The sequence below is a fragment of the Meles meles genome, chromosome 1 (assembly GCF_922984935.1).
Source record: "Meles meles chromosome 1, mMelMel3.1 paternal haplotype, whole genome shotgun sequence".
NCBI lineage: Eukaryota > Metazoa > Chordata > Mammalia > Carnivora > Mustelidae > Meles > Meles meles.
In genome coordinates this window covers 22,833,156-22,857,193 of record NC_060066.1, presented here as the reverse complement: position 1 = coordinate 22,857,193, position 24,038 = coordinate 22,833,156, and the positions used below count along the sequence as shown (strand labels likewise).

At 37.3% G+C, this 24,038-nt stretch overlaps 1 protein-coding gene across 2 annotated transcripts in view; it reads right to left on the bottom strand.

Moving 5' to 3' along the window:
- EIF3H (eukaryotic translation initiation factor 3 subunit H) overlaps positions 1–23,309 on the bottom strand; it is a 107,017-nt gene extending 83,708 nt beyond the window's left edge. For both annotated transcript variants that reach the window (XM_045978336.1, XM_045978326.1), the window contains exon 1: positions 23,151–23,309. In XM_045978336.1, coding sequence (XP_045834292.1) covers positions 23,151–23,282 — 132 coding nt within the window. In that variant the 5' untranslated portion in view covers positions 23,283–23,309. The remainder of the gene's footprint in view (positions 1–23,150) is intronic.
- Positions 23,310–24,038: the final 729 nt, after the last annotated feature.

Sequence of the window (24,038 nt, the reverse complement as noted above, 5' to 3'; positions counted from 1 at the left end):
TTAAAGCCTTTATTTCCTTGTTGATCTGTGGCTTAGATGATCTGTCCATTTCAGTGGTGGGGGTGTTAAAGTCCCCTACCACTATTGTATATTTGTTGATATGTTACTTTGATTTTGTTACTAATTGGTTTATATAATTGGCTACTCCCATGTTAGGGGATAGATATTTAAGACTGTTATATCTTCTTGCTGGACATGCCCTTTAAGTATGACATAGTGTCCTTCCTCATCTCTTATTAAAGTCTTTGGCTTAAAATCTAATTTATCTCATATAAGGATTGCCACCCCAGCTTTCTTCTGATGTCCATTAGCATGGTAAGTTGTTTTCCACCCCCTCACTTTGAATCTGGAGGTGTGTCTGGGTCAAATGAGTCTCTTGAAGACATTAAGACTTGTGAGTTTTCGGGGTGCCTGGGTGGCTCAGTAGGTTAAAGCCTCTGCCTCTGGTTCAGTTCATGATCCCAGGGTCCTGGGAATGAGCCCTGCATCAGGCTCTCTGCCCACCAGGGAGCCTGCTTCCTTTCCTCTCTCTCTGCCTACTTGTGATCTCTGTCTCTCAAATAAATAAAATATTAAAAAAAAAAAAAAAAAGACTTGTGAGTTTTACTACTAGATGATGGGGTATTGACCTATTTTTATTGACTGGGGGGGGGGGGCGGTTCTCTGTGCCTCCTGGACTTTTATGCCTGTTTCCTTCCCAAATTAGGGAAGTTCTCTGCTGTAATTTGCTCCAATATACCTGCTTGAACTTCTGATATTTCTGGTGATAAACTACATTATGATACTAGGTATCTTCAGGTCAGTAAATACTGTATGATTCCATTCATACACAATTCTAGAAAATAAAAGAAATCAGACTAGTGGTTGCCTAGGGTCAGGATTAGAGGGGAACAAGGAAACTTTTGTGGGTAGTGGAATTTTTCTGTGTCTTAACATGGTGGTAGTTACACCTGCAAAAATATAATGCTTTGTTTTAGTGTCCCGCCTGATCACATTCTCTTTTTTTTTTTAATTTTTTTTCTTTCTTTTTTCAAACAATTCTTATCAAACTTTCTTATCAATTCTTTTTATAAAATCTTTTTTGATTTTCAACTTTGTAAACAAATCTTTAAAAACAAAATAAAAGCAGAGAGAAAGTAAATAGCTAAAGGTCATACAACCAGGAAGTGGAAGAGCCAAGATTTAAACCAAGTCAAGTTCCAAAACTGTGTGAATATTTTAACTTTAATAAGAAGGAAATTGATCACATCAATGATTCACTAAATAATTAAAACAATTAGTTGCAGACTTCGTGATAAACAGACCCTAAAAAGATTTTAAACAAGTAAGATCCAGACCTCTTAAGGACAGCATGCAGTTAGCAGGGAAAAGACCTTAATATGGAAGAAAACCAACCAATTAAGACCTTCAGCACTGTGAAATGTACAAAGTGCACCATCTTATACATCCTTATATAAAAGACCTTTCCACTTTTGAAAAGCACAATATTAACTTTAAGAGTCACGCAGCTATGGGTAAGAGTTCCAGCTCCAACATTTACTAGCTGTGTCCCTAGGGAAGCTATTTGTTCTTCCGAAGTCTTTGATTTCTAATTTGCATCATGGAGTTATTCCAAAGCAATACCAACACTATTAGGTATGAGACAATGTACGTTAAATACTTCACATAGGGTCTGACATGCAATAATGTTCAATAAAATATTATTGATTATAAAAAGCAGAACTATTTAACTCCTATTCAACTTATCTCTCTGCAAAGGGCAATTCCTGCACATTTAAAAAAGAAACATGGGTGACTTAGAAGGGATAAACAGAACTAATTAAAAGTCGTTACAAACACACCTACCAGCTTGTCTAAGTTGCCTAGGTTCCTAGACACTTAACCCTTTAATGAAATCACTGAGCCATGTTGAAATCAAAGTAAATGAGATCCTAAAAGACAGAGGAGCTTAATGTAGACCTTCAGACAGACTCTAGAACTAATTTCTCAACAGCAGGTGCTTATGTGTGCAAAAAGAAGTGCTGATGACTAGAACCCAGCAGTTTCTCAAAGAAGCCAGGCCAAAATAACCTCATTTCCTTTTACAAAGAAAACTGAATTTTAAAAAAATTATTACATTTAAAAATGAGTTATTACGGGGCACCTGGGTGGCTCAGTGGGTTAAGCCTCTGCCTTCAGCTCAGGTCATGATCTCAGGGTCCTGAGATCGAGCCCCGCATCGGGCTCTCTGCTCAGCTTGGAGCCTGCTTTCCCCCTCTCTCTCTGCCTGCCTCTCTGCCTACTTGTGATCTCTCTCTGTCAAATAAATAAATAAAATCTTTTAAAAAAAATGAGTTATTACAGTACAAAAGTAACTTCTAATGAAATGCTGTCTTAACTCAAAAAAAAAAAAAAAAAAAAAAATTGTAAAGGGCTGGGGGGCAGGAGCACAATGTAACCAAACAGCCCGGCAGCTTGACCTGCCTGGCCAAAGAATCAATGCAACTTCATACGCATCAACAGACGCACCGTGCTCCAAGTCAGAGAAATTATCGTCTCACTCTTTTCAGCATCAGTGATCTGTTCTTTTCAGTTCTCTGGGATGAACAGAGAGAAAATTTATAGGAACAGTATCCAACTGAGAGATGGGAGAATCATGGTGATTTAACCATCTGCTGGAAACAATCAACATAAGTAAGTATACAAAGAAAGGGATAATGCTGAGAGAAAGCTTAAAACCCCGTGATGACAACAAGTTCAATGAATTCAAAGCTCTCTCTAGAGTAAAGACCACCAGGAAGCACACTTTCTAAAAAGTGAGGCACTAGAGGATGTGCCTTACTTTGAAAGGCAAACTAAGGACTACAGGTGTAGTCTCAAGAAAGAAGGCTTAAATTGTATGGATAAATTCTCTCTAGCATTTAAGGCTGCCCAAAATAAAGACTTTAGTGATCACTAAAATAATTTTCCAACATTTACAATCTTGCCATTATAATATAGCCTGATAAGGCATCCAAAAATATGAAAAAAAAATTATCAAAACTAAGCTAACTCATTCTTCAGTTTGGTATCTTATGACCTTATTTCCTACATACATACTAAAATCTCAATTCTTTTGCTCAAAAAGTAAAGTAATGGGCTTGCAATTCAAACTTGAAAGATGTCAAAAGAAAATTCCCAATCAGAAGTAACAAATTCACATGCAAGCTTTTGTTATCTTACAGAAATAACTAAGAATTTATAAATAAAAATATTCCACAGATGTTTCATATTTAAAAGACAAAAATCCGTGTTCTACTCAAGGTCTCCTCTCTTAAACATTCTCCTAGAAAGGAAGAGATGTGTTATTCACATCTCCAATACCCAACATAGGTCCTGGCACTTAAAAGATACTCAGTCTATTTGTCGAAGGAGTAAACATTAAACATTTATGGATCACTTACATCAAGCACTCCACAGTGCCTTACACACAATGACTCGTTCAATCCCACAAATACATTAAATGAGAAATAGTATTTCCTCATTTATTTGCCAGATGAGGAAACAATCTGACACAGAATTATTAAATGAGGGAGGTGAGATATGACTTTGGACTTCAAGGTCCTTGTAATTACTTCAAAATAACTGAGTAACTTTGTAATAACATGGCTGAAACAGAAAGAATGCAAGGGCAAGAGCTCTGGAAGAAGCCGCTGTAGCTAGGCTACAGAAGCAAGGTTTCATGCATGAAGTAGAAAAGGTCAGTGTAAGTTTACAGCGTCAGGCAGCAAAAGACGCTAAGGGGATGGTGATAGAGGTCAAAAATTTTGTGCCCTGAATCACCAGAATCAAGTAGCATCAACAGGAAACTGCCACTAGTTGCTACACTGCAATACAGCTTCTAGTCTTGACCAGCACTATTCACACAGGCCACAAGATGGGAATGTTCTGCCACAAAAGTCCTGTTTTAGTCAAGCTCATCCCCTTTCATTTTCTCTCCCTCCAACCATATGCCTCTGTCCCTAAAACAGTGCTGATATATTTTTAATTAATCCTGTTTATTTACATCATGCTTCCTCTAACTTTTAAAAAGACATACATGGGGACGTCTGGGTGGCTCAGCTGGTTAAGCAGCTGCCTTTGGCTCAGGTCATGATCCCAGTGTCCTGGGAAGGCAGAGAGGCTTTAACCCTCTGAGCCACCCAGATGCTAGTTTTTTTGTTTTTTTTTTTAAAGATTTTATTTATTTATTTATTTGACAGAGAGAGATCACAAGTAGATAGAGAGGCAGGCAGAGAGAGAGAGAGAGAGAGACAGAGAGGGAAGCAGGCTCCCCGCTGAGCAGAGAGCCAATGCGGGACTTGATCCCAGGACCCCGAGATCATGACCTGAGCCGAAGGCAGCAGCTTAACCCACTGAGCCACCCAGGTGCCCAGATGCTGGCTTTTTTAAATAAATGAAGACAGGTCTTCAACCTGGCTACATATTAGAGCCATCAGTGTTTAAAAAAACAAAAGGAAAAACAAACAAAAAATACAAAATCTAATCGCCTAAATCCAACCTCTGAAATTCAGAGTTAATTGATCTGGGCTACGAATCCTATATTGGTCTTGGTGGGGATTTATTTCTTTTCATTTTCATTTTAGATTCTCCAGGTGATTCTAACATCCTACTTCATTCTAACTTTTAATAAGTATGGACCAGTCTTACTTTTTTCTGTTTTAACTCCCCAGAGGACTGTAGTGCACATAATTGGGTAAAACAAAGTTCCCTTTCCTCTGTTTTAAGACTCCCTGTGTTGATGAAAAGTGAGTACACTGAGAAACACAGACCCAAAAAGTGAACATTTTATTTAGCATAAATATCACCCCCTAATAAGAGGAACTCAAACCCTACTTGGAAGAATCTCTAGAGCATAGAGATGAGAGGGAAAGTAATGCCAGCAATCCATGTGAGAAGCATCGTGTTCTTTAAGACTTAGGCTTCATAGCTTGACCCCATATTTAAGACTGCTTATAAAAAGACTGCTGACCAGGTTTGTTTATCCTATAAATCCACGGGTAAATCATGATTTTCCTACATATCATGCCTAAAGAAGGGAAACAAACTGGCCGGTAGAATCCTAAATTACCAAATTCTTCCAAACAACACCCCCTAAACCTTGTCATACTCAGGGTCTGAGTGTTTATTAACGTAGTTGATTTGCTCTGCACTGTCAGTATTGGTCTCTGAATACATCAACTATCTCTAGAACAGTCTCCCAGCTTTCTGAGGTTTGCACACTCTCAAGCTGGGTGGATCTTAGTAAAGAATGGTAAACATATGTCTGGTCTGCTGAATTACCCTAGGGGAACCACTTTTTCTACTACTGTTTATTATTCAGTGCAATTTGAAAGAGCAAAGAGACCATTTTATAATCTCTAATGAACACAATGCTATTTTTTAAAAGTGACTTTTTACAAAATGAAAACCTAACCCTGACCAAAAGGCTAAACACAACACAGTACTTTAACTTCGAAGACACAAAGTATTCTCAATACTACAGGACTATTGAACAACAATCTGAAATACCCAAGTGAATTAATTATACCAGAAGTCAACAAACCTAAAATTTCAGTTAATAAGCAGGATGAATAAAATGTTCCACCCCCCTAAAAAAGTTCCATCCCCCCTAAAATGGAACAGTTAGCAGAATCTCTAAGACCTCTCTATCAAAAATATATCAAAAACTTTCAACTCCATAAAAGGGAACAATTTAAATCTAACCAAAACAAAGATTATGCTGTCTGATGAATCAGAAAAATTTTCTATCAAATATGATGCCCGCAAAGACAAGTTACTACAGAAAGATTTTTTTTAAGATTTTATTTATTTATTTGACAGACAGAGATCAAAAATAGGCAGAGAGGCAGGCAGAGAGAGAGGAGGAAGCAGACTCCCTGCTGAGCAGAGAGCCCTATTCGGGGCTCGATCCCAGGACCCCAGGATCATGACCTGAGCCGAAGGCAGAGGCTTTAACCCAATGAGCCACCCAGGTGCCCCCAGTTACTACAGAAAGATTTGAAAGCTGTGCACAGAATCACCAAAAGTCTATTATTTTTGGCTTCTTTCATTCACTCATTAATTCATTCACTTAGGTATGTGTTGAGTGACTTCTACAGGCCAGTTACCTCTGACAGGCCTACTGGGAAAATGAAAACTAAAATCAAACACATAGGTCTTTACTTTCATGAGGTCTATATTTTAAAATAGGAAGTCTCAAAAGTTTTTGATCCTGAGGCCCTTTTAACACTCTTAAAAATTACTAAGGACCCCCCAAAAATTATATATTGATATTTATATATTAGAAACTCAAATTGAAAAATGTTCAAAATATTTATTCACTTAAAAACAATAACAAATATATTACATACTACCATAAATTATTTATGAAAAATTATTTTTCAAAATAAAAATCAGGATACAAAAAATGACACTGTTTCACATTTTTTTTTAAGATTTTATTTATTTAGGGGCGCCTGGGTGGCTCAGTGGGTTAAAGCCTCTGCCTTCAGCTCAGGTCATGATCTCAGGGTCCTAGGATCGAGTCCCGCATCGGGCTCTCTGCTCGGCAGGGAGCCTGCTTCCTCCTCTCTCTCTCTCTCTCTGCCTGCCTCTCTGCCTACTTCTGATTTCTCTCTGTCAAATAAATAAATAAAATATTTTTTTAAAAAAAGATTTTATTTATTTATTTGACAGAAATCACAAGTAGACAGAGAGGCAGGCAGAGAGAGAGGGGGAAGCAGGCTCCCTGCCAAGCAGAGAGCCCGAAGCAGGGCTCAATCCCAGGACTCTGGGATCATGACCCAAGTCGAAGGCAGTAGCTTTAACCCACTGAGCCACCCAGGCTCCCTGTTTCACATTTTTTAAAAATATTTACATTTTAGGGGGCACCTGGGTGTCTCAGCTGGTTAAGCACTCTTCAGCTCAGGTAATGATCCCAGAATCCTGGGATCAAGTCCCGCATTAGGCTCCCAGCTCCATTGGGTGTCTGCTTCTCCTTCTGACCTTCTCCCTTCTCCCCTCTCATGTTTTCTCTCTCCCTCAAATAAATAAATAAAATCTTAAATAAAATAAAATCTTAAAAAAATAAAATAAAATTGGGGCTTAGAGGGTTGAGCCTCTGCCTTCAGCTCAGGTCATGATCTCAGAGTTCTAGGATTGAGCCCCGCATTGGGCTCTCTGCTCAGCAGGGAGCCTGCTTCTCCCTCTCTTCCTGCTTCTCTGCCTACTTGTGACCTCCGTCAAACAAATAAATAAAATCTTAAAAAAATAAAATAAATAAAATTAGGCATAGGGTGACTCAAAAAAAAAATTATATTTTCAGAAAAATTTTAATCCGGATAGAAGAATAACATTGTGGAGCGCCTAGGTGGCTCCAGCTGTTAAGTGTCTGCCTTCAGCTCAGGTCAGGATCCCAGGTTCCTGCTCAGCAGGAAGTCTGCTTCTCCCTCTCCCTCTGTGTTCAAGCACACACACACGCATGGGCTCTCTCTCTAATAAATAAATCTTAAAAAAAAAAAAGGACATTTTCACATTTTTTGTGACTCCTATTAATACCTAGTTTAATAAAAGGCAACTGGATTCTACGATCTGCTTCTACATTCAATCTTTTAATATCACACAGCATGTAGCATCTAGAAACCTCCATTAAACACTCATAAAGAATGAGAGTAAAAATGACAAATAATGTTAAATCTTATTATGAAAATAGTTTTGACCTCAGAGTCCCTCTATGAAAGTGCTGGGCATTCTCCCCCTTTATGAACCACTATTCCAGAATGATCATTAAGAAAGTGAATGAAAATTATAGATCGTGAAGTACACTCTGAAGAAAATAAACAGAGGAATGAAAGGGAGGTAAACTTAACTGGACTGACCCAAGAAAGGTCCCTCTCTGAGATGACACTTGAACAGATAAGGGAAGATCAAGCAGTCAGCTTGGGTGAAGAGAATACCTGCCAGCTATGGATTTCCAATAAAAATGCTAATATTTACTTTTCATGAAGTACACAGGTCATATATGAGCAGAACAAAAAGGCCTAGAGATGTATGAACACTAGGATGGGAGGAGCACTTGGCTTTCACGCTTTTACCAAAAAGCGCTGGCATATAAATAATAAATCCAATCTATTCACAGAAATAGTTATGTCTTAAGATGCCATTACATTAACTGAAGGTGAGCAATTTCATATAATTTTTGTTGGTGATTTATGAAATACAATATATCAACCAAATCCTCTCAGGAAATAACACAATGACTTCTAATCAGAAATATTTTTAATACCAGTGTCAGAGCCAGTCTTTATTTGGTAAAATAAGGGCTATGAAGCTACCAGATATAATTCCTCTATTAAAGCAACTCTAATAAGGATCAGGGCTAAAAAGTAAACTATTTAAGAAATATATCTGGAATTTTGGGGCCAGCCTTGAAATATGTCAATTTGAAGTACCCGAATCCCCTCTACTCCTGCAGACATACAGAAATGCTGAATACACTGCATTTCTAAAAAGGTTAAATAACTGATCAAGCAAGACAAGGAAACCAACAACCAGAGTATTAACCCTGAGAGTTAACACAGCAGTACCCAAAAGTACAACAGACCTAGATATAATACCCAAGAGCTAAGAGCTGGATTGCAATCCATTCCCTGTCCTGAATCAAAAGATGGTGTCCTGGACTTCTGAGTCAGGAAAGGGAAACTGACACCTTTCCAAAAACTTAGAACCTCATGAAAAGTGTTGGTGGAAAGGTAGAAAACAGTAATTGCAGCAACTTTTAGTTAAATACAAACTTACTACAAGACCCAAATTCCTATTCCTAGGAATTCAGCAGGAGAAATGAAAATATACCCACACAAATATATGTCCACAATTGCTCATAACAGCATTACTCATAGCAGCTAAAAACTGAAAGCAACCCAAAGGCCACCAAACATAGATAAACAAATTGTAGTATGTCCCTTCTATCTACTATTTATTACTCAGCAATAAAAAGGAACAAAATACCAGTACAACAGAAGGGAATTTCAAAAACATTAATACTAACGAAAAGAAATCAAGCAAAATGCTATATACTATATGATTTCACTTACATGGAATTTTAGAAAAGGCAAAACAAAACTCCTAAGTCGCTGCCTGGGGCCAAGGTAAGGGAGATGATTCTGACTGCAGATCAGCATACTCTATAGGGTGAAGCAACTATTGTACACTTTGATGTGGTGGCATCTGTACAGTTGTTTACAACTATAAAGGATCATCATATGATGCATTTAAAATAGGTGGATTTTCTTCTGTATAAATAATACCTTAATTTTAAAAACCTATACACATTTTTGAAAATCAGCAGAAACAATTCATATATATAGACCCACAACCAATTTTTCTCAATTCAGAGTTCAAAGATCTCCTAAAATGCTTATAAGGAACTAGGTAAAAAACTACTGCTATATCCCTGCATTATGTATAACATATGTTTTATATAACTATATATAAACTCAAATTTATAATAACTCACATTTATAATAAGTCTAGGATATCAAGAATAAATTAAACTGTACTGTTTTAGGAGCCAAAAGAGAATAACATTTAGAATTTTGCCATTATTTTAAAATATTTTGGAATTTAATGGGATTAACTAGGTATTTTACTGATAATTTCTATATAATTAAAAGCATTTTCCTGGAAGAAAGGTCTGTGGCATTTGTCAGAGTCCCAAAGAGCCACAACACACAAAGGGTTACAGTTTTAAAACTTAATAGTAATAAACATTTATTATATACATGCAGTTATGCTTTTATGTTTACACAAACAAGAATGGTATGGAAGGACATATCTTTTATGAATCTTTGTTATTATTTAGTTATAATAAGCATGTATTTGTTTTCAATTCAAAAACTATCAAACGTTAAGAAAAAGTCAAAAGATTTTAAAATCCAGCAATTACAACAATTTACCACATCAAGTTTCACCCAAAAACCCCCATTAATTTCTTTTTGACAACGTTAGTGAGTTGACAAAATGATGGGGATGTATCTTGATTTTAGCATGTTCTTTTAGGTATGTTAAAAAGGAGGGCGGTGAATAAGTGGCTTTGAAAGGAGGAGAAAATGAAAAAAATACAACTATAAGCCTGAGCACCCACCGACTTTAAATTCTAATCTCTTGTTGATATGGTTACTCTTCACCTCTATTCACAGATGTCACTGCACTCACACACACAAATGACTGGACAACATTCACATGTACACGCCACCAAGGTCAAAGAGGTAACTTCTGGATATACAGACTGGTTTTCAACAAGCAGAGAGATCTGTTTAAGAGAAGCCTAACATAAGCCAATTATAAATCAGCAAAAACATCAATTCAAACTTGGAGCAAACTAACAGCAATAAATCTTCACCAAGAAAAGCAGCAGATTTCCCACTGTCGTCCCTGTAGTAGCCATAAAAAGGATCTGTTGAAAGAAAGCCCAATTAAAATTACGGACATAAGTAGTTTTAAACTGCTGGAAATACACCATCATTTTTAACCTTCCTATATAAAGCCAAATTTACAGGGAATGTTCAGAGGCTGCAACCAGTACTGTGTACTAAATCCACTTGTTCATCTTTTTTAAACAGCTCCTAGATAAAAAGAAATATTGAAAGTATTTAAATGTTTTACCACTAAAGCCAATAATGAAAAGGTAAATCTAGTGGTACTTAATAATCACAGTAGTATTTTATATACGGTTCTATTAAATATTATTAGACTCTGGTTACAAGAAGATGCCATTAGCTAAAACAGGTATGCAAATAGTTTGTAACAGGGCTTCTCAGACTATCCGCGATGAAGAACTCATTTTCTTCCAGTCCCTCACAGACCAATATTATAGTAAAAAAATAACTTACAAGAAAAGTGACTTTTTTAAAGAAGAGAAAATACAAGCCCAGGGATCACGCTCTTGGCTATCACAGCAGTAACATACTGCTATAAAAGTTTCTAAACACTCAGTCACAATCCTGTGCTTATCTCATACAGACAGTGAACAGCTCACAAACCATACCCATACTGAGTTAGGTAGCACTGGTTTACAGAAGCTGTAACATTAAGCAGGTAGACCATTCTTTCCTATGTCCAAAAGTTGAACATTCATACTTTATAATCAAACACTTCTTAATTTACATTACTGATATGAATTCTTTCAAAATACGACAGTATTTCAATAGATGTGAACTCCAAACTGTGTGGCTACAGTTCCTCTACCACCCTATGCTGCTTCTACAGGAGAGGACAGGCATACTCCACAGATGGGGTCAAACCCCTATTCTCTAAGCTCTGATTCCAATCTGAACATTTTATTTTTAAGAGAGGTAAAAAACTTATTTCAGCAACAGGACCCCACTTTATTTTGTTTTTTTTTAAAGATTTTATTTATTTATTTGACAGACGGAGATCACAAGTAGGCAGAGAAGCAGGCAGAGAGCCCGATGTGGGGCTCGATCCCAGGACTCTGGGATCATGACTTGAGCCGAAGGCAGAGGCTTTAACCCACTGAGCCACCCAGGTGCCCCAAAAGGACCCCACTTTAAATCACAAGCTCTGTAAGACAGAGGCAAGAAAGTGAATTATTTATCCAGTGAGGGAGCCCAGCACCAACATTCAAATGTTGATTTGCTGTCTTCCATTTGTTGTACATAGTAACTCTAGAACTAACCTTTATTTCTTTGTGGAAAAAATAATGTTCAAGTGAGAAAGAAAGCTTTAGTATAAAAGCTTAAAAATTAATTCTGACTGTACACACAAATGTGAACCTCTGGTCTGTACAAACAGGAAAATTATATGGCATAGTCGAGAGGCTGGAGCACTGGAATCCAAAATAAAGTTTGCCAGTTCTGTGGCCTTACATGAGGTGTCTTAACAATCCTAGCCTCACCTATCTCCTCGGAGATTAAGTCAGTCAGTGCCTATCTCACAACACTGTCACAAGGATTAAAAAATAATCCACCCGAAGTATCTAGAACACAGTGCCTAGTAAATTCTCAGTAACACATTAGGCTATTATAATAAACATTTCACCTAATCCATTTGCTCATCCATCCACCTATCCAACAAATAAGTGAGTGACTAGAATATGCCACGTCTCTTCATGGCATTGACACTTGCCTTCCCAGAATGTTCAGTTTATTCCTCAGAGATTTTTTTTTTCAGTCTAAGATGTAAGTATAACTTATGAAAAATCAACCACCTGACACCAAACTTCCAGTTTTGTTAATAAGACTTATCAGTCATGTTGATCTAGAGCTATCTCTTATGACAACCAATACCACAGGATTTCAAAACAAGATTTTTAAAATCTGCATCAAAAAGTCAAAGTTGAGAGTAAATGGTCTTTACTCAAAACAATGGTGTATACGTGTGTTTATGCATGCAGGTTCTCTTAAAAACATCATTATCCTGCTAAAAATAAAGACTAGATCCACTTCAACAGTGTCTTAAAAGTCTGCTGGCCATTTGGAGAAGAGGTCAGGCAGGATGCCTGACTCCTAGGCTGGCTTCATTCCAGTTTTGTAGATTCTGGGAGGTAAGGTCCACAGCCTGAATTTCTCACATCAATCACTGTCAAAGAACAGCTATTACCATAGAAGAATTTTAGTCTCAAAGAAACTGTAACGCCACAGAATCTCCCCTTAGCATATTCTGTAAAGTCAATAACTAGACTTTCATTTAATTCTGGCTTCTTTCACTGACTGATCTGTAAACTTGGCAGTTTTCTTATTTGGTTAAGCCTAGATGATTTTTTTCTAACACTGAACAAAGAAGGTACTTACTGCCAAAATGTAAATTCAAAAAGCAGAAAGCAGCATTAGTCTTAAATTTAACACATTTTATGGCTCAAGTGGGATAGGGGTTCCATTTCATAACTGGCTGAGTCAAATAATAAATAGGATTTAAATCACTGCTGTTCAGTTTTGATGTGAAAGAAATTTAAGTAACTTCAATAGCAAAAAAAAAAAAATCTGCTCCTGACACATACAGGATTAGTTGCAATGCTCCAAAAACACTTAATCAATATCACTTCTATAATATTTCAGTTGAAAGAGCATACTTTATTATTATTCTCTTGGATCTAATGCTCATCAATGGTCCAAAATTTTAAAAGTTAAATCAACTAATAATTGTTGGGAAATGGAGGAAAAGGGCAAAGTCTCAAGAAATTCAAGAAATTCTCCTCATAAAAATTAGTCATGAGATAGTTCAATGATGGTTCAATGATGTAATCAAATACACAAATGTATAATCTGAATTAAATGTTACGTGATGAGGATATTTTATTCTTAACATTTAGTTTTTACTTTACCAACTCAATATACATAACCGATCTACAAATTTTCCCACATACAGCTGGAAAGTAATTTTTCCAAAGTAAAATAAGTGATAAAAAAAAACTCTGCTGAGACAAAATTAATTTCCTCTCTCTTACAAAACAAACCAAAAAATTTCAAAACTGTTATGAGCTATCTACTCCTAACATGTTTGAAGTCTATTATATTGAGAAGCATGGACTACTGCTTAATTAGAAAACCTTTAGGTGATTTGGGGGCACTTCAATTATAGTCTGTTTCTGCTTCCTTCACAGGAGAATGTGCTTGCTAAAACAAGTCCAGAAGGAAACATTAAAAAGAGTAACTGTGACTGCCTCTGGAAAGATGGTGGTTAAAGACAGGAATGAAAAGTGAGAGCTTTTCACTACATACTCTTTTTTTGCTTTTTGATTTATGTACCTTAGGTACCCAAATGGCTGTTTAATTAAATAGGGTTATTATACTAAAAAGACTTCAGTTTTTAAAAAGCACACCACAGTAATACCAGAGGAAGGTGATTATTCACCTTCTTTCTCAAGAGGTCTATCAGAATCGAACTGAAGATTATACATTTCTGCATAATGTAAATGTAAAACAGGGGTTTTCTTCTATTCAAAGGAAAATATTTTGGTTTTAATTGTTTTAAAGGCTATCCTTAAACCAAACTTGAAAATGGTTACCTGCGAGCCTTCATTTGGAGGCTAAAAACAGAAGGTAAAGATCTTCAGTCAGGTTATCAAGTTTGATTTTTTATAATGGGGATTTTCCAGAGTTTCTATATTCTAGGACTACAGCTGTCCTTTAAAATAACTATTTACTCAGCAGCATTGTGTGTGACGGCCAAATACAAAAGAGAATCTGTAAGTCCAGCCACATGAGACTTCTGCAATAATTCAGAAAGGAGAGTGAGAAATGAATAGTGCAGACAACACAATTATAGACTCACAAAATATGTAAGTGATCCTAAGAGAATCCAAGGGAAACCCTACAGAACAATCAAAGATGATACCAGAAGCCTGGGTGACTTGGGCAGATATGGTATCACTAACAAAGGACAAGAAATATTGTACTGACTTGAATCATCGCAACAAGTATGTTAGCATACTAACAGACACCTTTAATTTTAAAAATAAAGACTAAGATTTTTAAAGATCATTACTGTTTTGGCAATGGTGCCAAGAAGCAGCACTCTAATATTCTATACCCGGGAAAATAAACTATTATACAACTATTCTGGAGAGCAATTTGGCAACATGCTTACAAGCATGCGTAACCTTTAAGCCATTAACTCCAATTATAGGTATTTATTAAAGCACAGGAAAAACACTAGAAAAGTAAACACCCAAATTTTAATGGTGCTATCCTACCCACCCTCATGTTATGAGTTTTTAAACCAAGTTATTTTCTTTCTGGTTGGTGTGTATGTGTGAGAGAGAGAGAGAGAGTGAATGAGAGAGAGAGAGAGAGAGAGAGAGAGAGAGCGCGAGCACGCGTGCATGCATGCTCAATTTCTCCAAACTTCCCTTACAATGAAGACATATGGTTTTTGTTTTTAAAAAATTGTACTTTAGCACATTACTATTGTCCCATATGCAACTAGTTGCAGACAGGGATAAAGGTATAGAAGATACTAAGAAAACAACATTCATTTAATCATCAGGATACAATGAATATTTGTGGTGTTTAAAGTACTATTTGGAGTAAAACAAAAGTCTTAAAATATTGTGCCAAAATACAGCTGACAAATTCGAACTCAAAGAGTAAAAAAGTTCTATATTTTGACTAAGTTAATACTGAGTTACCACTCTTGCTGAATCAATTTTTTCTCCTCTATTTTTGGGCTTGGTGCCAACATTAGCAAAAATAGAGTACTGCTCTTGCATACACTGGTGTCCCTTTCAGCTCTTTCAGTTTTAACAAAACAAGAACAGTCTGTCACCATATAGATGGAGACGTACATTACACTGTAGTTTTTGCTCTTAAATCTAATCTTTACCAGATATAACCATTTTACAGAATGATCTTCTACAAACAGTTTATGGGGAAAAATAAAGTTATTTTCTCCTTAGGTGTATTTTCTCATTCACTGCCAAAGGAAATAATATCCAAGTACCATAATTTCAGTATTTTACAAAAGAAAAATTATGAACTAATCTCCAAGAGAAAAGCAAATGCAACCAAGCTTTCGTGTAAGTGCTGAAATCGGAAGTTTTCATCTAAGGAACTAGGGTAGACGTGGTAAAGTACAAGTGAGAGCATCTGACCACAAAATAAGACCTGGCAAAGACCCCAAACAAAGGCTAATGCTTTGTAGAAGCTTGTTTCCCCACTATCAAAGCTAGGACTGACCTCAAAGTCCAGGAAAATGCGAGGAAGACTTAAGATCCCTGGTGTTGCTCAGCAAAACTCTAGAAATCTCGGATATTAAGCTGAAGATCCGAATTTATAATACATAGGAGCTAGTGGAACCCCAAAGGTGACAAGAAAAGAAACCAGTAAATACTGTGCACGCGTACCCTTTAATATCAAAATAGGCATGTGAAGAGTACATGTGCAATTTCTTCTGAACCAGATAAGCTAAGTTAAAATTTTTCATTATCTTCCATTTACTTGGTAAAGCATTGAGTTTGGAATCCCACTCTAACTATTAAAATCAATACCAACTACTAAATCTGTTACTACAATAATTAAACATCAATAAAAATAATTTATATTAAACTTCAATTCATTACAGCAGGAAGGGCATGCATTATCCTCATACTAAAGAAGAAACTAAGGCCCAGAGATGCTAACTGACTTATTAAATCATCTCCCCCATGAGAAATACTACATATGCTATGCTCCTTAAGTTATCCCAAGATAGCTACAAGAAACAACATTAATACAGTTCATCATCACTGATGTATATGCCATAAACACAGGAAGCACAATCAGAAAGCTTTCTCAAAAAGGCAATAGATTTCAACAAGACCTCTGACCTTAAGGAAAAGGTACAAATTCCAGGATGTCTCCAGGATTATATGAATATTAAAAGCATCCTGAGAAGTCAGACAGACAGATTTGCCTACACTAAGGCAAGTAAACTGACTTACTTAAGATTACCTACCAGTACTCCTCAATTCTCTTTAGCTTACCTTCTATTTTCTTCAATGTTGATTCCCCAATACCTTGTATCTGTAAAACCCACTGGCTAAAAGTTGTCCTTTTCCAAATGAAAATATTTGCTAAATTGATTGCTATTAGCTACAAATCTTCTTCTCAAAATATGACAGACTGCTAAAGATAAAGATTCTGACATATTTGCTTACTTGTACATTTTAAAGTTTTAAGTGTGTAAAAGACCTAAGTTTTGGAAAATACACTTTCTGATGCTTGAGCAAGAAACACTGGATTAATGCTTTTGTGAACACTACTTCTATTTCCCTTACCCTGACATTCATCAAATCACATAATCTATATGTATATGAGCTTCCTCCTTTGTAAAATGGGGATAATAATGGTTCCCTAATCAGAGTTGTTATATAGCTTCAGTTCTATAATACAGATAAAGTATTTTGAATAGTACCTGGCACATCGTAAGAGCTAACATCTACTGAGTCCTTACAATGTATGAAGCAGTTATAATAACAGAAAGCAAAATGAATCAAAGACAGCAATTTGTGATTTGAGTCTGAACTCTAGAATTAATTCACCTTATGCCCCAGAAAAGCCACTCAGCTTCTAGGAGTGACTGAATCATATATGTAATCCAGCTAATAACTGGTTCTATCAGCTCCTGGAGATCCTAGGATATAATAACATTTGTCAGATGTTTTTATCTACTATAAAAAAATACTACTTACAATTAGTAACAACTTACTTGTCAAAACAAAAATATAACTAAGTGGTCAAAATTGAGACTGCATATTCAATTTAATCCTCATTCAGAGTGTATTTAGTCTCATGTTAAAAATAATGCTAACAGTTGGGTGCCTGGGTGGCTCAGTGGGTTAAAGCCTCTGACTTTGGCTCAGGTCATGATCCCAGGGTCCTGGGATCGAGCCCTGCATCTGGCTCCCTGCTGAGCAGAAAGCCTGCTTCCTCCTTCCTCTCTGCCTGCCTCTCTGTCTACTTGTGATCTCTATCTGTCAAATAAATAAATAAAATCTTTAAAAAAAATAAATAATGCTAACAAGATTGCTTATCTGGGTTACCATTCATAGCAAATGAGAGGCTAGAAATAAAAGGAGTAAAAGACATATAAGTTTAACAACAAAAACAGCAAGAAAAAAAAGACAGCCAACTTGAAAGACAAATTCCTCAAGGTACCTCAGAGACAGGTGACATTACAAATAAACAGATGTAAACACTCAAAGAGATTCTCCAGGACTACTGTCCAATATGGGCAACAAATTGTGTTCTTTTTTTTTTTTTTAAGATTTTTTTTTTTTTTTGACAGAGAGAGACCACAAATAGACAGAGAGGCAGGCAGAGAGAGAGAGAGGGAAGCAGGCTCTCCGCCAAGCAGAGAACCCGATGCGGGGCTCGATCCCAGGACCCTGAGATCATGACCTGAGCCGAAGGCAGCGGCTTAACCCACTGATCCACCCAGGCGCCCCAACAAATTGTGTTCTTAAAGATAATATTAAGTCTTCAAAACATGGCTAAATCTGTGTTCAATATTCTCTGACTAAACAGGCAGTAATTTACATAACACATTTAACACATTTCAGAAAGATTTACAATTAGAATGGCTAAAATGTAAAAATTTTGGTGCTTGAAAGAATTTCAAGTTAGCTGACTGAAACACCCACACATGTGAAGCAACTTACTCTCTACTGAAGGCTGAAAGGAGGAGCCAAGAGCCACATAATTTTTTTGTTGTTTAAACAATAAAAGGCCAAACTGTATTCTACTTGAGACTTGGATTTTAGATGAGAGCTTCCATTCCATAAGCTACTATACAGTCTCTAGAACTTCGTGTACTATCTCTCTCTCTCTCTCTCTCTCTCTCACACACACACACACACAAAATACACAATGATGTATGTCATAGTGTAGTATAAGCCCTTCACAAATTTGAATTATTCCTTTCAGTTCACGAAGCACTTCCACCAGTATTTTCTCATCAGCTCTGAATAATCACGAGGTAAGGCAGGTAACATCTACCCTTAGAGCTGTTGTGAGAATCAGACATAATCTAACCAAACTTTCCTTCACAAGGTCTTGTAAACAGCAGGTGCTCAATTAACGTTAGCAATTTTTCTTATAGATAAGACATAGATGCTTAAAAAAAAAAAAAAAGGAAAAAATATGAGCAAATTTATAAAGCTCACTGGTCTCCCAGCCTCACTTCTTGTGTTTCTCACCAACACACCATTTCTACAAAGCATTTACTGACCCAGTTTCCTCATGATTCATTTTCAAGAAAATTTCTTGTACTCAGAATTGTATTAATTCATTCATAGTATCTGAAGGCTTTCTATGTGTCAGTCACTGTTAGTATTGCAGTGAACAAACCTGACACACTGGTCCTGCTCTCAGGAAGTTGATATTTTAGTGTGAGAAGACAAGCAACAAATAAGTAAGAGAATTTCAACAGTAACAAGGGCCCAACTGGGTGATAAAAGGGTCAATGAGCAGTTGGAAAGCACTTGTGAGATAACATGTGAATCACACCTAAATGACAAAGTATATGGAACTCTGACTTTTTCACTTATTAATAACATACTTTACCTTAAATCCAATAAAGGAGGAATGAGGTAGCTAACAATTGTAAACTGTAAGATAACTTTTTACATAAGGAGAAAAACAAAATTTAAAAGGAAATAAATTCAATGGTAATTAGTTTTAAGCACTATGAAAGATACAAGTATTTTACAATTTGGGGCACTTGGGTAGCACAGTGGGTTAAGTGTCCAACTCTTGGTTTTGGTTCAGGTCATGGTCTCTGGGTAGAGATCAAGCCTTAAGTCTGGCTCGAGTCTCAGCGCTCCCCCCAGTCTGTCCTTCTTCCTCCCCTTGGGCCCCTTCCCCACATTTGCTTGTGCACATGCACGCACACTTTCTCTAAAATAAATAAATAAAATCTTGTTAAAAAATTTTACAATTTTGTCTTCAAATTATCTCAGAAAAGAAAAATAAACAGTAAACCATTAATGAACAGTCTATGATCATGAGCCAAGATGAGCGATACATGCTGTCATCATTAAAAGTTCAGACAAAGGGGGGCGCCTGGGTGGCTCAGTAGGTTAAGCCGCTGCCTTCGGCTCAGGTCATGATCTCAGGGTCCTGGGATCGAGTCCCGCATCGGGCTCTCTGCTCAGCAGGGAGCCTGCTTCCCTCTCTCTCTGCCTGCCCTCTGTCTACTTGTGATCTCTCTCTGTCAAATAAATAAATAAAAATCTTTAAAAAAAAAAAAGTTCAGACAAAGGAAGAAATCAATGTGGACCAGAACAATACTTCTCAAATATTAATAGGCTATAAATCACCTGATACAGGAGATCAAGACAGGGACCTAAGATTCTGAGATACTGAATTTCTAACAAGGTACCAGATGAGGCTAATTCCACTTGTCTCGCTGATCCATGGTAAGATTCAAACTGATTTGGGGGAATGACATGGGTTTTACATGAAAAGTTTAACAGGAAAGATTAGTTTGCTCTTTTCTAGGAACAATGAGATCACCTGAGTGCAATGAAGAACTACTCCTCCATTCCGACAGATACACTGAGCACTGAGTCCACACAGGAGTAAAAATCTCATTGGCAAGTCTAATGGAAGAGACAATTAAAAGATTCTGGGGAGATACTATTTCACACAGGAAAAACAAGCCAACTAATTGTCCATTAATGGTCAGATGAGGAGTATTACGTCATATTCATACAACGAGGTGCTCTATAGTAATGAAAAGGAATGAATTATAGCTACAGTCTAGAATGGACTAATCTCAAAAACAATGTGAGATATGCATATATGACTCAAGACACAGGAGAACATGTACTAATTCATATTTCATTCATACTATTAATATAAACAGGCAAAACAAAACAAATTATTTAGAAATACTCTGTACGGTAAAACCATAAAGAAAACCCAATCCCTGAACTAAAAGCTCACAATGGTGATTACAGGGTGGGGATTAGGGATAGGAGGAAAGGATGAAATAGGGGAAGAGGTTTCAAAGATACTCACAATGTTCTATTTCTCACGCTGAATGGCAGGTAACTCGTTTATTTTGTGATTACTTAAATTATGTATCATAGATACTATTTTGCATGTGTGATATATTTTGATATTCTGTATAGTTCTTTGCGAATGCTATCAATGATTTTTCTAAAACCTAAATCAGAGAATTATTGGTGATGGAGATTCTAACAACAGTGAATTGAATAAAGAATGGAAAACCACAAATACAGATAATTCTTTAACCGTTAACTTCAAGAGGAAAAAAAGTGGAAACTAAGAATGGAACATAGAGCTGTTAAGTGAAAAAGAGAACTAAACATCATAATAAGAGAACTAAACAAAGTCCTGACAATGTTCACATGTTAAGCGGAAGGTGATATTAAAGATACAAGAGATTTGGTGAAGCAGAACCAAAGGCAAGAAAGGAAAGGTTCAATACAAGAAGAAAAACAGGTCTTGACCACTAACAAGATGCCAGGAACAAATGTGATTAAACATCAGACTAACCAAATAGTCCTGTGTTGCTGGAACGTATACTTCCTATGAGGTTTGGAAGTAGCAGGATATTAAAATCTTGGTAGGCCTTGAATTCATTGCAACATCACTGTAAACATTTCAGGAAGGAAGTTAACAAGATCTAAACTTTCACAGTAAGTGAAATATTTTAATTGAAGAATGAATAATAGACTGAACAGGGCTAAGAGAACAAGTCAAGATACCATTAGAACAATCTATAAAAGATATCAGGACATGAACTAGGAGCAGTACAAAAATGAGGGGCACCTGGGTGGATCAGTCATTAAGGGTCCAACTCTTGATTTCGGCTCAGGTCATTATCTTGGGGTCGTGGGATCAAGCCCCATGGCTGGCTTACACTCACTGGGGAGTCTCCTTCTCTCCCTCTCCTCCGGCCCTGCCCCACACCCTGCTCACATCCCCCAAAGTAAATAAATAAGTTTTTTAAAAAATAAAACAAAATGTTTTATTCATTCATTTATTGTATATTTATTGTATATATTCTATATTTATTCTATGTATCAGTTAAAAGGTTCTGCATTGGAAACAACACGTGAAAAAGCACAGTCCCTTGCCTGCCATCAGTAGCTTACATTCTGGTGTGGAGTCAAACAAGAAAACAAATAAGACAGTTACAGTCAGTGGAAAATGCTATGAAACAGAGTGGTATGATGGAGGATGATGGGGAGGGAGCTACATTAAACAGGGCTGGTAGGCAAAGCCTTTCTTAACATGGAGCATTTAAGCCAAGGACCTAAAGAATCAAAAGAAGCCACCAAGGAGGAAGAATACTTGAGTATTTCAAGAAGAGAAAACAACTAAAATACCTGTGAATGAAGCCTAGAATGAAGTAGGAGGTGAGTCTGGAGAAAGAGACAAGAGTCCAAGGACCTTAAGAAGATAATAAAAAGTCTGTATTTTATTCCAAGTGGATATGGTTGATCGCACACAGATAGATGAGAAGCAGATGAATCTGATATATTTCGGAGGTGGAACCAACAGGATTTGCTGAGGGGGAAAATGTAGATTACTGCCTAGGTTTTCTAACTTGTTCAAATAAATGGTTAGATGGTAGTTCCATTTACTAAGACAGGAGAGCCTAAGATAAGACCAAGGATGGGGAGAGAGGAAGAAAGGGGAGATGGCAATAATCTTATTTTGGTCAAGTTAAATTTGAGATGCCTATAAGATACCCAAACAACGATGTCAAGAAGGCAGGGGTATTTAAGAGTGGCATGCAAAAACCAAGTCTGGCAAGAAATAAAAATCTAAAGGTTATCAGAATATAAATAATATTTAAAGCCATAAGAAAGGAACTTGAGGATCTACTACTGTAACTTCTTGAAACACAAATAATAACACTGAAGGAATTAGGTAACTTACTATGTCTCAAACACTGTTCTAGTTATTGACACACATGCAGTCAATTTCAATCCTCAAAACAACTAAGTATAAAGAGATTAACTTAACTAATGTCATTCAGCTAATTTTAGAGATAGGACTCAAACCCCGGCAGTCTGGCTCCAGGAGTGTGCTTTTACCTACTCTTGTTACACCATGTAAAGCAGAGACCTGATAGAAGGATGCCTAAACCCAAATCTCGAGGCACTACAACATTCACAGAGGGAAAGGAGAAGCCAATATAAGAGATGTTTATTCTCACTACGTAGTTCAGATAAACGCTGAACCAGCAGGCTCCGAAGTGGCTGCAAAGTAAATCTCCACTTGGGAAGTTACGGATGTCAGGTCCCAGCTGAGAAGTAATGAAGTTTACCTACCTTCCAAAAGCCCTAGGTTCGCAGATCCTTCTCGACATCTCCTTCACCTATTTGTCCTCCTAAAGAGTCTTTTTCCAAATCCAGACATCTCAAAACAAGACCCCAAGAATCTGTCACACACCTCTAGCCTCTGTTCCCTGTCTCAGCCCTCAACTCCCCCAACAGGTGGCAGAGACAGCTGCTGCGCCTCCCAGCAAAAAGCGAAGATGAAAGAGAAAGATTTTAGGGGAAAACCTTGTCTTACTCTCAGCCGGCCCAGGGGGAGACTGCCAAGCAGCGTGTTTGGCGGGACTGAACTAAGGACTGAGCTCTCCACGTGGGCCTGGGGAAACGGAACCCCACTCACCAAGCCATCTATCTGCACTTGCTTCACAGCCGAATCTCCGGACCCGCCTTTGCCTTTGCCTTTCCCCGCCGGGCCGGTGGTGGAGCTGGAAGAAGTGGCAGCAGAGCCGGTGCCTTCCTTGCGGGACGCCATCTTTTCAGCCAGACAGGAAAAAAGAGAAACGTGAGTGACCGGAAGCGGAAGTACGGGGTTTACGTGACGTCATGCAGAGTCCAAGGGGCGGAGCTGGGAGGAAAAGCCGGAGTGGAGGTCCGCCCCGCATCTCTTTTCCAGCCTCGCCTTTTTCGCGGATGTAATCCTTTGCGCATGTGCGTTTTGCCTTTGCGGCTTCTTTCTTACCGAAAGGTTTGAGAGAAAACTAGACTTTTTAAAATATTTTCCACCATTTGTTTAGTCAGTCGCCATTAGTCAGTTGACCATAGCAACATCATAACTCTTGTTTATTGTAGCTTCTCACCTAAAAACGAGATCACTTTTTCTTTAAATCAATCCCCATTCCCAATCTTATAAACTATGAAGAGCTGTACAACTCCCTTCACACATACTTGGAAACTGAGACGAGATTTGTCCAGCGTCATCCTGTTAATTAGCGGTGAGCTGGTATTGCAGTTTGCTTTAGGTAATTTTAGGTAGCAGTCTCTAACCACTTAGATTATACAGAAATTAATTAGAATATAGGAACTTTAATCAGAATAACGAAAATTAATAGTCCTTTGCTGCTATTGGTTTCATGCAGGATTTACATGAGGAAAGTACTAAAGAAGCTATTTTATGTATAGTGTCAAAGGATAATGCAGAGCATACTCTTTAAAAATTACGCTAACTGGGGCGCCAGGGTGGCTCAATGGGTTGAGGCCTCTGCCTTCGACTCAGGTCATGACCTCAGGG